The 18,606-nt window shown below is 36.6% G+C and overlaps 1 protein-coding gene across 1 annotated transcript in view; it reads right to left on the bottom strand.

The window, feature by feature from the left end:
- The window catches only part of LOC140246847 (sprouty-related, EVH1 domain-containing protein 2-like), a 32,478-nt gene extending 14,994 nt beyond the window's left edge, over positions 1–17,484 (bottom strand). The window contains 3 exon segments of the mRNA XM_072326178.1: positions 4,282–4,453; positions 10,054–10,219; positions 17,345–17,484. Of these exon segments, the coding sequence (XP_072182279.1) occupies positions 4,282–4,453; positions 10,054–10,219; positions 17,345–17,373 (367 nt within the window). The 5' untranslated portion in view covers positions 17,374–17,484.
- Between the last annotated feature and the right edge of the window lie 1,122 nt (positions 17,485–18,606).

Here is an 18,606-nt window from a genome sequence, read left to right as displayed (position 1 = left end):
AGAATGTCTCTCAGGTTCACTGGAGCCGAACGCCTAATCATGGTTTCCTGAGTTTACAAAAGGGCTGTCGGAACAAAACACTGACCACAAGAGTTGGAGGCAGAGGGGGATTTTCTGCTGTAGAAAGGGAGCCAGCCAAATTTCTATTGTTCACAGTGAACCTGCAGTGAGCTGGTCTGCCTGGATTCGCTGGTGGTTGCCTATTTCATAATGTACAAAGCCTTGCTTTACTGCTCAACCCACACCACTTCCTGTTCTTTGTTTTGCTTGAAGTGTGATAGACTTCTGTTGTTGTTTTCTTTAAGCCCAGTACACTTGGCAGGGATAGCAAAGAAAGAAAACAAGTTTTAAGAATGGAACTATTTCAAAGCTTTGTATTTCTTTCATGATAATATGAAAGAAATAATTGGTAAAAAAAAAGTTTACAGGGAACGTTTCTGAAAAAAAAAATAACTACAAAACAACCAGCATCAAGACAATCTTTGTACAAATATTGATAGCATAATTTGAGATCAAAAACACATGGAAGCCATCACAGCATTCCATACCACACTAATACAGATTCCAAATGATAGAAATGTAAAATTTATTAGTCATCATAAGTTTAAATTTGCCGCTCTATCTCACCTGAATAAACGAAGTTGAAATAAGCATTTATGAGACCATGAAACTGCTTTGGAGATGTCGTTGTCTGTAAAAGTATGAATGACCTGGAACACCCCTTACTTGACACTGTTATTTGAGGGATAAGAATGGGGTGCTTTCCACCCATAACCATACCCAGAACAGGGCGGGGCATATTCACAAGGTGTACATTAATTTACAAAATGGTTTATTCCAAGATACACCAACGGTTTTGTATTTTAACGAGGTACAGTATATCAGTCGGACTTGATGACCTTGATATGTACAGTACAATGTATAACAGGATTCCCCTGAAGATTGAAGAACAAATCCTGACTAAATCTGCATGAAGAAGTACAATTTTAATTTCAACTTCAGAGTTGTACTTAGTCATCTTTTTTTTTTTCCAGATTAACTGATGCCAAACCATTAACTCTCAGTTTCCATTAAATCTCAGTTTTCTTTCTTCTGAAGATCACAGAGACAACAACAACAATACCAAAGAACATACCTTGAAATAACACATGCAAGACAATATCATACTCCCAAGTTAACCCGTTGAGGACGGACTGATTTTGCTACAACACGCATTTCCCATAGACACCTGTCCGAGTATACTCGGGACTTGTCCTCAACGGATTAAGGCATACACTGTACATCCTTCCAATTTTATTTTTCACTAGAGAAGGCAAAGTCAAAAGTATTGTGTTCATTAGAACCCTTGTTTTTGAAGGTTGGCTGTTTAAAATCATTTTAGTTTGTACACAAATGCCTTACAAACTGGATGAAAAAATGTAAGAAGCAGTCTGCATATGTAGTGTTTGTCAAGATGCAGTCCTAAAACTAAGATAAAGTGACCTGATTCTTAGCAAGCATACAATATTGTTTATCCAATAAATTGAACATTTCTTCATTCTTCATGGGGCCATGTAATTCATCCCTTAGGAAGTGCAACTATTCATTGATCTGAACAGTTGGAACAACTTTCAAAAAAAAATATAATCCATTTCAGGAAACAAATTCTTCTCTTTGATGGTTATGAAAGCAGTGGGTTTTTATGAAAGGGCAGAGCAGTGTCATTGGTACGACACTGCCATTGCAGGCTTGGCTTTTAATGACATGATCTATTGGTCAGGACGGTGCAGAGAAACACAGGAAATGCTTTGGGAAGAGGACGACGGTATGCCTCAGCCTGGCCTCACAGTAGGAAGTGACAATTGGCAGGAGGAAAGTTAATCCCCAAATGACTAGCTGACATCATTGAACAGTGCCCCATAAGACACTACACTACATGTAATGTACACTAGTTCTCTTTAGCTGCACTTATTCTGTTTGCCTCAATGGAAAGTATTTCTTGATGTTAGCCCTTTTCACTGTCAGCTTTATATCAATACAGCATGAACAAAAAACAGCATAAGACATTGACTGCACTGAAAAGCCTTTGAAAAAAAAAAAAAACAAATCACAATATTTTCCAGAGAAATGCCATGTTTGCTTTTAAAAAATCAGACTTTGCCATCTAACCAAGTCGAGCATACACCAAGAGTCACAAGAAACTGTGATCAAGTGCCATCATAAATGCATATAAATATATTCTAAAACTTAAATGAACACAAGAAATAAATTATAGTAAGGGTGATATCTGTTGCTTGTACTGCATACGTGTATTTAAACACTTCCTCTTCTATCATACAATTAATGCATACCGGTAGCTACACTGCTTCTCTGGACACTACACTGCAACCATAATCGCTTACCATGGTAATGAAGATCGAAAGTGAACATATTTCCTGGTACAAATGTATCATAATTAAATGAACACAGATATGTGCTGGATCTTTGAGTTGCTGTAATGAAATGTCCATCTTATTCTTTGAAAACCACCCACCCAGACAAATGTACAGGAAACTTTGCACTGGGAATATTCTGCCAGGTCTCCATTGTGGTATCATCAAAAGTCCTCTGGCCAACAGAAGACATTGCTCTTGGCTACATGTAACTGTACGAATTAACTTACATGCATGAACTCACATTCTACCAACAATACTTGTTCATTTTAAGTTTGAAATGTCAATAACATAGTGTACAGATTCTGCAGTATCTTATATACCACTACGATTACTACAACAGTATTTAAGGTTGTAACTGTTATTATGCCTGTCTTTTCAATACCATGTGTCGGTACTTTATCAATTGTAAGATAAGTGGGTCTCCAATTGATATGGCCTTATTGATCCTTGGTACAGTGATGTTATGAACAAATTCAAGAACGGAAAATCACCATCTTTGCCAAAGGTGCCATGACATTCTGCTTGTACAATTTCAATAGAAGCTATGGGTATGCTTAGCATTGCATAACTTTTGGCATGCAGGGCATACATTTGTAAATGAGCCCTAGCTAATTTGATTAACATCATAGCTATTTTCATTTCTAGCCACATGACATGTGCATTTACTGTCTAGTCACACACTGTCTGATTAGCCAGTCATATTTCCACCACCTTTATCAGCCATTGGATAGTAGGCTGTATACTATAGAATTCAATCCCTGCACCGACACACACCCACTCCACAAAATTCTTTGAGAATAGACTGGTTCCATAACAAATTTAAATAATTGGACTTCTCTGGCCTCAATGCCCTTTCAAAGTTATGTCAAGTATTTGTTTTTACAAACAACTACATTCCTTTAGAGCAGGCAAAACACAGATTGCACGCATAAACTATTGCTATGGAAGACATGTAGGGGCACTTAAATGATATTACAGTTGTCTGGAATTCCTCAATCAGAGGGGGGAAAAAGAGAAAATGCATAGAACTATTTATAACATTGCCAAAAACTGACCACTGTACATGTACATGTTGGTGCAAATTTGCATTGGGAAACTTTGCAATTGAAAGGGAATATGTGGCAATACACTGTGACTTCTGCTATTCTTCATCACAGGTAAAGTAAGTATAGTGCTCTAATATACATGGAGCTTCTCTATCATAGACATTCCCTGATGTTTGTCTCACAGACAAGCTTCCTGTGTTATTTTGCAAGTGTCTGACCTCAGTTCAATGGCAGGACGGACTTGCGCTAATCACTGACTACACTATGGCTTTTTCCTGGGACAATTGAGTAATTTGGTGCACGCAGAAGAATTAGCATGATTAATGCCATTCGTGGACTGTATGGAGCTGCAAAATGAGTAGCATCCTTCTCCGCGATAGAAGGCATTAATTGACACTTCCTTCCAGCCAGATTAGGTCAGAGGATGTGTAAGAGCTTGGCGTGTTTGCTGCACAGACAATCCCCACCAGAAGCTCCTTGAAATATTAAAATCCCCATTTTTACACAGGTCCCCTCATACACTGTAGTGCACAGAAGTCGAAGAGTATAGGACAAAATCAAACTATGAAAACCTCCACTAGTTTGACTAGACTATAGAGTACAGTACAAAAAGGTATTAGGGAGATGCAAAATGGCATAATTCAAGCAACGTTTAGGCAGTGCACAAAAGTGCACAATTCAAATTTGCAAATAGCATCTTTATTATGTGATCAAATGGGCTATTTACAGATGCCTACATGTACACACACAAACACATGATGACATGCAATGGTAACGATAACAATTTTTTTTTTAAATATTACCAAGTTCTTGCTTCTTACCTTCTTGTAATTCTGAAACTGCTCGTGAAAATCCTTTTTCGAAAGCCCTTGCATCTGCAGGGCCGTAGAAGGTCAGACCACACTTTTTCTCATCAGGGGTTCTCCAATGATGGAAGAGATGACTACCTTTATAATATTGGACACCTTTCCTAAGATTGAATTCTAGCACCCTCTGTATGTCACAAAACAAAACACAGAAAGAATCACAAATTAATTATGTATGCATGATAAGCATCACGTACATGTACAATTGTACATGAAGAGTACATGTAAGGGGGAAAAAGATTACACACTGTCTTAAAATCACCTTACATCACTGCATAATATGTTTAAAGAGATGATAATCACAGAGTTATACATGTACTAGACACTTTACAGAGCACAGCAGGAGTATAACGAAGTACGTAAGTTTGTATACACTTCACCGACAATGAACATCAAGTGTAAGCCTAGTGCTAGAGAGTAAATGTTCTACTGTAACACTTTCACTGATCAAATGCCAATTTGTATTTTGTTCTTTCTAATATCCTCCTTTATCAGTAGTATTTTTGTGTACAAAATGCAAAGAAGCATGCAACACAAAAATAAACTTATACAACAACAATAACCTTTTGCACAGCTTTTGAAATAACACATATTGTTAGTCACAAAAGAAAACTGTCAAATGCTAAAAAGTATGTTTTAATATAATTGTGTAGCCATTTTTGTATGTTCTTCACAAAAGCACAAATGAAACAGCCAGCAACACACTTTTAAAATTCAATGACACTGAAAATGAAATACACTGCACAATGTATGGCAAGAGGCTTGAGTTTTCAAAGAAAACCAAACCATGATTCTGTAAATGCAATGTACATGTACATGTACAATGTAACTCTTATAGTAGAAAAAGACTATATGCAAAAAGTTTACACTTGCACATAGATTTTTTTTTTTTTTTTTTAGGGCAATGTACCAAGTATACCCTGATGTATGATAATTTTGCTATTACAAAGTAAATTGTATGTAGTACCAATTCATAAAGTAAACAGACACCTACATTGTACAATGTACTCACACCCCTATGATCAGCTGATTTACATAATATAAGATATTGTCTCTATAAGCCAGTTCACGGTTAGTAATGGTCTAAAATGACCTCTGAACTACACTTTTCAAAACATGGATTTTAATTAATTTTTCGGTAAGAAGAGCAGCTGAAAAACACCAAGCACACAGTGGTTATTTACATGTACAGTGTTGCATGAATGGCTTTTTAAACTTGGTTGAAAAGAATACACAATTCATCTGAACTATGCTTCTACATTGTATCTCATACATGAATACAGTTTTCATGTTCAAAGACATATGTACTGTGTGCCATTTTTCAAATACTTCAGTAACAGTAGTCAATTTCAACAGTCTGGTCTTCAGTGCCTAATGCACAGTACACAGTGCCCAGTGCACATGCTCAGACTGTACTGTGAATGTAGCTTCTCATCACTGTACATTGTACAGTACTGTACCTACAGCACTGTGCACTTTCCAGTACATTCTATCAAATAGACCCATGTACACTTTACAGATACTATAAACTTTAACAGTCATCTGGATTAAGCACATTCAGTAAGGAAGATATCAGTTGAATATCAGGAAATGCACACAACTACTTCGCTTTAATAGTACCGGGGTACAATAACAGATAAATAAAACAAATAATAAGATAAATACACAAGATACAGTGTGCACAGTACAAATGTGTATGTCATATCTCATGAGATCCCCAGACTATGACTCAACTGCTGCAAGATAATCACTTAAAATCAAACAGATACGAATAACTGTTGGATCAACAGAAGACATAACTGTTGCAATCATTATACAGTCGCAGTCAAATCAAACTACAATGTACACATACAAAAATGTATGCAGAGTGCACATTTGTTCACACTCTGCATGCACATACAGAGATTCATTATCGTATTACTCCTCCTGAGACCTAAAGTTTGTACACTACATTCTCCTCATCAAGCAACAACAGAGGACAACTTGGTTTTACAAATGAATACAGGGTCTAGTATTCATACAGTTTGTAGCATCTCCTAAAGAACTATTATTCCCTAAAGCATGATTGTAGAGCTAATGAGCTACATACATGTATTCCATACATGCTATGCACAAACATGTAACATACCTGCCAACATTTCAAGATTGTATCTTACTCGTGGATTGCAAAAATCTTATTTTATATGCAAACGGAAGTTAAAAATCTTACTTTCAGTCAAATCTTCAAAAAATACACATGAAAGATATATCTAAATATTTTTGAAAAATCTTATTTCTCTGACAGAAAATCTTATTTTGCTATTTTTAATGTAAAAAAAAATCTTAATGAATCTGATAAAATCTTGTTAGTTGGCAAGTATGATGTAAGCACATACATTGTACACGCTGTGCACACAAAAGCACATCATCACTAAAACTACTGTACACCTACTTCCTACTTCAAGTACAATGATACAATAGTCTCCTACTCATCATTCTTCAAAGGAAAAAAGAAATACACACACAAATACCTTACATTGTATCAACAATGAATAGAAAGTGGAAATCACACATGTAAACTATAGGCCTATACACATGAATGATAATATAGTGAAGTCATGCAAGAAGAAAGCTCCTGTAGCCCCCCCCCCCCCCCAACACACACACACACACACACACAAAAGACTCGGGGGGGGGGGGGACAATAAGTCTTCAATTTTTGTTTACAGAATCCAGAATTATAAAAATTGCAAATAATGACTAAAAATGTGTAAAATGAACATTGCAAAAGAAACAGGCATTTGTACACAATGATGCGTGTATTAGGTATTCAAAAGTGTGTTGACAAATACCGGTAAGTGCCAAGACTTACTGCACCACTAGGCAATACTCTAAAAATCTCTCTTGGGAAAACTTGAACTAATAAATCAAAAAAGAAACAATAATTGAAGTGTCTACAATGACCTCTGAACCAGTCTTTCAAAGCTTGAATGAATTTTTTTAATTAGAAAAGAAGTTGGAAACAGCTAGGCAGAAACTGGGTAAAAAGAATGCACATTCACCTGCACATTTTGTACATGAACAGTATAAACTAGGTACACTGTAGTTCATGTATACTAATGTATGAATATTAAATTACCTACAGTAGTTTCCGTGAAGAATTATCCAATTTTCAAAATATCTCAGTTACAAGTCACTTTCAAGAGGTCTGCAGTGAACTATATCTGCATACATGTATATGCTCTGATTGTGCATGTACCCGTGAAATTAATAACTTCATTCTCACTTCTAACCCCTTTGGTGATTGCATTTTTTGAAAACCCTGACAATTGAACTTGTCCGGGGTATAATACCAGGTAAGTATTTGGGAGTACAGTTCCATATAAACCACTTTCAAATGTCTCTGTTTGAAAAATTAATAGGGGAAATGTAACATTGCCCCGATGAATGCACTATCATACTCGTTGTACATAACTGGAAAGGTTTTCATTGAAACACTGATTCAAGGGTTTTAGACTCAGAGATTAAATCCATGTACATGTACATTGTAACTCTCGCTCACTCACACATACAATTGTATGTCTCTGCTTACATGCGTGTGAGCTGTGATCTGCTCTTCGTAAATAACCTTGCTTGGCTGTGAATAAACATCTTACGCTGTGGTCAAGACTTCTACTTTGCTACTGCCATAACTTGGTCAAGGCTGGCAACATCACTGGCTGTACAGTAATACCACAAGTAACACCAAGCATGCCCACTATGTGTCTAGGCCTGTGAGCCACTGCAAGCACTGATTACCCACAAGGCTGTGCACTTAATCAGATATATCCCTAAGGCTTATTATGTGGTAATGGCCAATTCAATTACGACTACACTAGAATAGTTCCGTTGAATGCTAAGCATTTAAAGGTACAGTAGAGTTTTGTTGCACATGTGCCTTGATATACACTCACAGTCTCTAGAACCTCTAACCCCTTTTCCTGCTGCATTGCCAACTGTGTGAAATATGTTATTTCAGGCAGTTTGGGCCATAAGCCATTAGTGGAAATGTTACTATTTTTCTAAGCTACACATCATGCATCCCCTGCCAGCTTCTAGGTCATGTCAATTAAATTTTTTGGTTCTACAAACAGATGGAACATTCTCATTTTGGTGAGAGACAAACATATGTACATGTATATGTAGATTCAAACCCATTTTTTGATCTTCCCACTTCAGAATGTACACCTTTCTTTCCCAAGCCCCAAAATGTTAGAATTTGTGTGCCAGAAAAATTCTCACTTTGAAGGCATCAGCAGCATGCTTCAACCAAAACTGTTGCAGTTTGTGCGCTAAACGTCTTGGTCTTGATAGTCATTACATGTTTAAAAGTGACCACAGAATAATAGTACTGCTGATGACTGGATACCATCCATCAAATTTCCATAATTCAATTCTACAGGCTTTCCACATGAGGTGGTTTGAACTATGATAATCAGACTTAAAAATGCTGATCCCTATTGATTCCATACTAGCTTGGTACATGATTAGCAGTAACTTAACCATGGCTGATATCACTTGAAAATAACAGGTACATAATAAGTCCCTTGAACAGTGCATGGTTCACAACATTCATGAAGAGTATGCATAGCACTAAGACACTTGAAAGAGAGAGAGAGAGAGAGAGAGACACACACACACACACATCCACATCCTGTAAATTTGATTAACTCCCTTAGATCAAAGTGCATTTCCTGCCTACAGCCATTAATAATCTACAAATAAACACAACTGGATGTACTTTATTTGTTCTTGCACTCAATGATAGACCTTTGATCCCTGTTTGTACACTGCATTTCTGTGCAGAAATGTAAACTGCTTGTGTAATTGACTGCTAAGTGATTTTGAGAGCATGTAGCGAAAGCAAATATCAGGGCAGTCTTAAAAATGACAATGACCTACAGTGTGCTCATGTTCTAGAAATATAACATGTACATCCTCAACAGGAAGTTTTTGTCTGGGGAGAGAGAGAAATGTCATGAATATACATACTTTCATTGCACAACTTTAACAATACAAATGAATACAGAGGAGAGATGACAAGAAATACATTAAATGTTTTTTCTTAGTGAAAGGGATGGTACAGTGTTGGTGGAGATGAGAATTGGGCTTTTAACTTTTTGCGAGATACCAAGAAAACACTTATGAAATAGTACAGAGCATACCATTTTAAGAGGAATTAAAAGTCTATTTGATGAAAATCTGGTTTGGAATGACTGACACATCCAAAAACAAAGTAAAACAAAACGATCGTAATAAAAGGTGGGTCCCACACTTTATTAGAATTGCTCTGTTCTGGATATCTCAAAACTAATTTTCATCAAATAAACATTGAATTCCTCATGGAATTTCATGCTCTTTCATATTTTATAAGAAAGAGGTTTCTCATTATCTCATCAAAAATGTTAGAAACCTGAAATTAGGAATCAACCAAAACTATACAATCCCTTTAAGCAACAAGCAATGTTTTTATTATAAAAACATATACATAAACATTCTCAATAATCACAAATTTTAAGAATATGCCAATCCCCCCCCCCCCCCACCAAATGTTTCTTTCCTAAACTTACAAATACGTATAAATATCTCTGTGGATCTTCATAAGAATAAAACTTCATTTACATTTCAAAGCTTCAAGTACTGTACTTCAAAACTAATACTCAATCATGTTAACTGCATCACATGTATGATCTTTCTGCAAGAACTCACCGTTTTGTCTTCCATTGTTGTCCCCACAACAACATGTTCTACTCTGCCATCCTCCTTTGTAAGTTTGTATATTCCCACAATGGAGACCCCTCCACCGCCAACTGGCACCCACCCGCCATCTTCCCGCGTCATCACCTGAGCGCGGACTTTCGTCAGGCAGGAGTTTCTGCACGAACAAAACATTTGAAAAGTGTCACAACATGTCTCATACGAAAATGATTTCCATTTTAGAGAACTGGAGAATTTATTTTCTTCGGTAAATCAATACACACAGCATTTTTAGTACAAGTCTGTTTCAACTACTTTTTTTCAAACATCTGATGAAAAAAAAATTCACGTATGACTGTCTTCTATAAGTGAAGAGGTATACATTGTACCAGGTACATTTTACCACTGTAGTTGCCTGGGATGCATTCCCAACTTGATACAGTTGTAAATGTAGCCTAATGGCCTACATGATATGTACACAAGTACTCACTAGTGTAAAGCCAAAACCTAACTACAGAACATTGTTATTACACGACCTGTACTTGTGTATTGGTTCACTTACAAGGACACTAATATTGCATTGTCTGTATCATATTTGTCATTACTAACAATTAAGCTGTTTTCAGACCAGCCAACTAATGTCATTGCATTTGTGCACCTGACTAGTAATTACATCATCAGAGTTATGATTGCTGCTAATATATATTGTAAATCATATCAATTATTATTATTGCCCATATCAATACTGTGAAGCACAAATATCAGCACGCCATTAGGAGTCGTTAAAGATATTACCCACAGAGAAAGCTGAACCATGATACATATTGCATATGATGCAATTACACTAATTAGCAGGAGTACACCTTGGAGCTTGGCCTATACTACTACTGTCTGCAAAAGAATACTATCCTGACAGTTCCCCAGTTGATTTCTATGGTCATCTCTTTAACTGTTAGCATACCGGGTACTAAGTACGAGGCAGTCTGAGCTCCATTTACTGGTGAGTTAGGTATTTTCCCTCTGTATGGTTGGACCTACTACTCATCGACTGCCTACTGTTTATTTGCTTGATAAGAATATTTAACACTGAAATTCACGTAAAAAACTTGGCCTACGTGATTGAGAAAATCCAGCACTATCAAATGCCGTTGTTCCCTTTTTGATTTGAAGTTTCAGTGCAAAAATATTGCCGTCGAACTTGCGTGGCCTCGTTTCAGCTCCCCGCGGTAAAGCTCCTTATTGAGATCAACCGCTGTTTTTGCATTGACAATGCACGCAAACCGAGTTGTATTGAACACCGCGTTGTACGAAGCTTTTTAGAAACTTCCATAGACATTACATTGCGATTCGGTGAAAATATTTATTCGAAATTTTGTCCTTGATTAAAACCATTAATGAACAGTGAATTTTCACGTTTTCCCACACCATCCTCATCAACGGTCAAAGCCAATCCATTTTTATGTGCTCTGCGCGCAGTGAAGTGCGTACTAAGCGCTCTGTGCGCCAATGTACTGTATATGCGGTCGGTTTCAAAAAGGGTGGTCGATATGTAGTAGGGCTACCATACTGTGTTTGCGAGAGGCAACAAGAGTTTGCTGTCAGGCAAATGCCACAATAATTGCAAACTTATTTCTAGTTTCAAAGTTTCAGCTGTGAATATACATACATACATACTACTACTACTACTACTACTTATCAATAATAATAATATACAACACTACATTTACAAGACACTGTCCAAATGAAGCAGTCACATGTACATGTATACTAAACAGATTGTACATGTACAGCTGTTGTACGTAATATTACATTTAATAGGCTACTACATCAGTCATTAATAAATCAAAGCTGCACACTGGCACTGGTCCGACGGTCCCTGACCAGTAAAAATCATTGTTGTACACTGTACCAGTAACTTCTTCAGAAATGGACCAGTTTAAAAAAAAAATGGAAAAACTGGGTACTACTGGTCTGACAGACAGGTAGGACAAGTAGAAAAATGGAATAGTGTGTAGCCCTGAATAAACAATAACAATAATAATAATAATAACAATAATAATAGTAATAATAATAATAATAAAAATATTAACAATAATAATAATAATAAGACATTACCTGAATTACTGCAGTATGCAACTGTTCAATTTGATTAAACATTAATTTGCTTTAAATGTATTACACACATGTTTTACATGTGTGAAATTGTACTACAACCATGTACACTGTAGATCAGGCATGCATGAATAGCAAATTTTGGAGATGTTATATGCACCTGTACACATTCTTTTTGTTGTTTTTGTTGCTGCTGCTGCAAAGATTCCACTGAGAAAATCTTTCATGATTCTTGCCCTGTCTCACAGTAACACAGATTCAAATGGTCATCCCATTGGATTATCATGTTGACACACATGAAAATAAAGAATGACCATGAAATTAATACAATTAATTGGATTGTTTTCACACCTAGTATCTTCTTCTCCTTTTTCTTCTTCATAATCTGCTTACTGGTAGGCTGTGTATACTCATGCTCAAGTGTGTGTCGCTTCACTACAGTAGCATCTGCTTCGCCCAGACAAGCAGGAAAACTTCTATGACAATACACACTCTGACCTGCTTATCAAATATCAATGTTCTGTCTCATTACCCAGCGAGCGCAAGGGTAGCAAGCACAATCAGTGAAGCAGTGCATCACTGAATCAGATGCTGATCAGATGCACAAGTAGACATTTGAAGATGCTTCCATGTCATGCACACTACTGTATAGGGAGTAATCACTTACCAGGAGTTCCACTATTATCACTCAAAATACACTCCCATATCAAATGCCCCACAGTTACATTGTACAACCCCTATCATCCAATCCCTACAAATAAAAATTGCATACTCTAATACACACAAACACACACACACGTTCAATTCCTCTGCATGAGCTGAAATATAATATTAGTATTAATCCTTTGCTAAAATACGTACAGTTACAATTGCAGAAGTTGAAAACAGGTCTCTGCAAAACAGACATCAATTCTTAAATACAAAAGAATTACGTTAACCATAAAGGTGTACATACATGAATGTATGATATGAAGATGTCTCAAAAACTTCAGTTCAGTATTTCAACAATCCAAGCACTGCTAATGGAGGTGATCAAAGTCACAGCATCAAACCTTCACATACACACACACAAAAAAAAAAATAATAATAATAATGATAATAGCTTGCACCACATCTAGTACACGTGTACAGTTCTGCATGCAAAAGGTTATCATAATTGTGAGTAGTGATATTTAAAATATCTTTGATCTAAAAGCATGATACCAAGAATATCTACCAGTACATGTAAACAGAGAGATACTGTACTCAAAGCCTCAATGTACAAAACTATACATCTTTTAGTGATTTTATTCATGCTGTTATGTTTAGCAATAAATTCTTTAACAATGCTCAATTTATGGATCTAAATCAAACAAAAAGTTAAAATATATTTGATTTACAAAAAGTAAAATATACCATTGTTATTAGTGATTAAAAATCCAAAGACTACACTGATGTATACTGTACACAACTGTCTGCAACATTCAGTTCTAAACAATATTTTTACCAAAACACTTGTGTAAGAAGACCTACAGGTACCATGCCAAGCACAGACCATTGCAGCTTACACTAAGATAACCCAAACAAAACAGGTGATATTTCTGGTACATTAAAATGCATTTTAGCAGAAATATATGCATATATACATACATTTATAAAATAACACACACTCATGAACATACAGTATCTATCAATTTAAAACAGTAAGCAGCATGTGATGTAAATTATGGTGTACATTTTGAATATTCATAAACAGATTTTTTTTTTTTTTTTCATGACTATTTCAGAATCAGTTCCATTTGCTCTCAGATTCACCATTATGACAGACTTGGATCTGGCTAAGTGTGACTGACATTTATTGCAGATACCCTGCCCTTGATTTCCTTCACAAATTCACAGCATATGAGCATGCAACCTGCAGTATAATTAATGCATTACAGGTCTTACTCAAAACCTGCAATTCAACTTGTTTGTACAAATATATGTACTGAAAATTTTGAAGTAAAAGTCATTTTGGACATTGCAAAGAGAGTAATCAAATGTTAGACAGAAGATAGAAACTTTTTTTTTTTTTGTCCATGACAGAAAAAATCTCACTAGTGAAATGTAATGTATACTGTACATTTGTATGTACAGACTTGTGTTTATCAACAACAAAACTTTACGGGCCAATTACTGCCATGATACTATACATACCCCATCACAAGAATGGTAGGATGAAGCAACATATTCAGAGGCTTCAGATTAAAAAGCAAAAAACAAAAAACAAAAGAAAACAAAACAAAAACAAAACACACACACACACACACAGAACAAAACAAAACTTTACTATATGTAGGCCTACGTGTACAATTGTGTATGGTCCAATGTGATCTGAAACTTTAGAGGTAAATTTCCTTTTTTTTTTATAACTACACCTGTTACTGGTATAAATTTTATTTGTATTAAGGCATATTTGGTATATGTGACCCGCTACAACAAAAGGATCCCTAAGTCGCTGACGAATGAGCCGAGAAAATCGAGTTTGAAGTCACATCACCAAAATCTGTCAAAACGTTCGGATTTCTGTTTTTAACATAATTTTGCAGTCTAATGTATCTTCTATCATCTGCCGAAATTTCAAAGCTAAATGATCAAAGGAAAGGCCTGAAAATAGCATTTTTCTGGGCCATGCTTGGCTTGCCCGTCAGCGACTTTAGGATCCTTTTGTTGTAGCGGGTCAAGTTTTAATTAAAAAAAAAAAAAAATCTGAAATTCAAAGAGTTACCACCTAGACAGGATTATTCAATAACATAATCAAAAGCATACAAATGTAAGATTCAGTTCACAGAAATGAGTAAATGCAGAATTACAAGTCTATATGAGAATCTCACCATTTATCAGAAAATTTTGTTTGTATTTCATTCATGTACAATGTACATTGCATACATTATTTCCTATTAATATATCAATTTGTCAGTTTATTGGATTATTCTGATTATTTTTGCAGCTACTAAAACTAAAAAAAAAAACCTAAAATAAACAACTAAAAATGACAGAATAAGACCCCGTTTACAGTGCGAGGCTCGGCCGCGGCTCGGCCGCGGCCGAGCCCAGCCCCGCTTCAGTGTAAACGCGCAAAAGGCCAAATGCGAGGCCAAAATTGGCCTCGCATTTGGCCTCGCTCTGGAGGTGGTCTCGGCCGCGGCCGAGCCGCGGCCGAGCCCTGCCTCTTCTTGGTGTAAACGCAAACTGGGCCAAATGCGCGGCCAATTGCGCGGCCAATTTTAGTCTGGCTTCCAAACCCTCTGCCTGTATCTTTCGCTATTCAGGATATTAACCCCCTCAACGTCGAAAACTAGTATAGTTTAAGGTGGTTTTGTCCTGCAAAGGATTTTTCCTTCGGCAAAGGCCTTTGCCCGAACGGCGACTTCGTCGCCACGGAATTCATTTGGCAAAGGGTCTGAAAACCAGACAATACCAAATTGCGTTTGTTTACAAGCAGAGCGCCACTACGACAAAATATTGAAAGGTTTGAATCAAAAGCGCGGCCGAGCCCAGCAGTGTAAACGGACAAAATTGCGAGGCTCGGCCGCGCAATTGAGGCCGGACTCGGCCGCGGCCGAGCCGCGGCCGAGCCCGGCCCCGCACTGTAAACGGGGTCTAAGAAAGTTGATTGTAGTCACTATCATGGAACAGAGAACACAATATGAAAGAACCAACAGGCTGTAAATTATTACATTTAAAACAAAGTTAGGCCCACCAGCTGTTAAATACAGACATGTAAATACAGTGTACATTATGTACCATGTAGATGTACATTTGTACAAGTGTATGTACAAGTACACACTGCAAGAAGAAAACAATAATACTTAAATAGCCAAAGTAAATTAGTAATGAACACTATTCCATCCCAAATTTGGATCTAGACTGCATTATTGCTTCATAGAAAATGTCAGCAGAGTGTTGTAAAGGAATGAGGACAATTTCAATATCAAGGTCAACATTGTAAATGACTAAATGGTATTTGTATGGCTATTCAAATGGTATTCAATTCCACAGACTTGTCAATATACATGATATGCTATTTTTCCTTTTAATTTACAGAATATGATAAATTTGTAGGAAAGAAATACAATCTTAGATATGGGGTGCAAATCAATATCAAGCAATTTTTTTTATTTTTTTTTTAAGTTAACGGTTGATTCTAATTGTTACAGACACAGGCACTATGCTCCAGCTTCTTTCCAGGCCAGATATGCACTTTACCTTCAAAAGTTTAAATCATAACTTAAGCATTGTAATACCATGATGGTCTAAATTTATATATATTTCTTCTACCACAAAGTTCTATTTTTCACTAGGGCTCAAGCATCAAATAATTTTATTTTGATGGCATGAGCTGTTGATAAACAAAGTTTCAGGCCTGAATTTCATCAGCAAGGCATCCATAAGATTAATAAGAATGGGATAAGGATGTCAAGTTATACTCCAACTAGGCCGAAAGAAATTAGAACTAAAGAAATTTACAGTCTAAAGTAGTAAATTATAAATTGAGTCTAGGATGAAAAGATCTAGAACCTTAATTCTGGCTCTATAAACATTTAGACGGGAAGCCGGATGAGGTGTGTATACATCATGTAATCATCTTCGTGATTAGCTCTGGATAGCTCTCCCAGCCAGAGTCCTAATGTTAGACCAGAGCATCTCGATTGGAGGTACAAACGACTGACACAAGATTGAGGAGCTCCCGAGGCCGAGAACGCACGTTGTGGTTGTTGATAAGACTGTGTAAGAGTGATCCTGAGATATTCTACCTCATCTAATGGTCAGTATGACTATGACGATTGCCACCACGGTAAGCCGGGCAGTGTTGAACAACTTCCGAAACTCGCGAAGCACATAGCAAAGACAAACAAAAGTCAGTACAGCTATTGGCATGGAACTGAACCCTATGCAAAATGACATATATGACAGTACTAATGTCGGACTAATTAGACAAGAATAACATCATTGGTTTCAATCGACAAAGGGGAAGATTTAGCGAAAGGCACTGACTGCAGGGCCTATGTGTCAACTGTCGTGTTATGGTCAGGCTGATCAAGTTTCACCCCACGCAGGGCCCCGAGTACAAGTAGGACCCTAAGCTAACCTACCAATACCTTCCACACGACATGACTTCGTTTGGTTCATTCTTTTATATAATTTCACAAAAATTCTATATAATACTTACTCGTCCAGTTGCGTCTCTCTCTCCTCCATCTTCCAATATTACAGACACTTCGTTACCTCCTTGTAATATCCATTATTCATCCCATTTGAGGAGAAAAATTATAGAATGTGTACTCTCTTCGTGAACCACATAGCACCGACATATTCATTTATGAACGAGTGATTCAGAGGAAATGACTAGCTCTATCACCTCTACGATTACTCCGCGTAAAGCAAGAAGTGCGGGATCGGGAAAAGCTGTCTCTGGTTTGAAACATTATATTATGGAAAAAAGATGTACACCATGATAAGTATTCATAAAGCAGCTTTTTATAAATGCAATCTCCCTGTCCTAAATGCTGTTCAAGAAGCCATTTCCGACTGTTTTCTCGGTTTTCGCGGATTAATCTTTTTGTGTGTTACACTTCAATGTCAGCAGCGATTTCATATGCAAATTTTACTTCCTCTCTCTGGCCTTGTAGGTATCAGCTTTCCGATGTCAGCGGACACCTATATCCCCAACACATAGCGCTGTCACTTGCATTCATTCATTCATGAAAATGGTAGACAGACGGATGGCTGTAAGATTGTCGTGATCTCGCGATCTCGTTTGCGATTAATATTTGCATTATTGATTATCTCCGGAAGCGCGGTCAGAGTGAACTAAGTGAACAACGTAATGAGACTTGAAGTACTTGTTTTCTTTCGCGTTTTTACTCACTTTACACAATTTAAAGAATATGAATATTATGTATTGTCTATGATATAATGTATATGTATATCATATGTAAATTCATACACATTTATGTATCACATACATATATATTATGCGGTTAGAGAGAGAAAAAAAAAGATATATGAATTAATTGATTGATTAATTCATTCATTCATTCCTTGGTTTTTCTGATTGATCGCCTCTTGAGGCTGGCGGTATATGTGTGATATTTTTAGAAATCATGATTCCATGCAAAATTAGCGATAATGATGTGCATTAGAATGTGATATAACCCAACGCAAGAACGTACATATTTTTACAAATATTTGCCCATTTAGGCCGATATCATGTGTTCATATGAAATGGACACCTACATTTATGTATCATAGATCTTTATCTCTGCCATTTAATACACATACATTCCACAGAAACGTGTGTTTCCATCTTTGTTTATTGACAGCCATGTGTAGCAGTGAATATGTACTCCTATATTGATTTATGATACATATAAATACATGAATATATGTATCAAGTGTGTGTGTGTGGGTGTGTGTGTGTGCTGTGATACG

The sequence above is a fragment of the Diadema setosum genome, chromosome 1 (assembly GCF_964275005.1).
Source record: "Diadema setosum chromosome 1, eeDiaSeto1, whole genome shotgun sequence".
Lineage (NCBI taxonomy): Eukaryota > Metazoa > Echinodermata > Echinoidea > Diadematoida > Diadematidae > Diadema > Diadema setosum.
The sequence above is the reverse complement of the archived record's forward strand: the minus strand, read 5'-3'. Positions and strand labels throughout refer to the sequence as shown.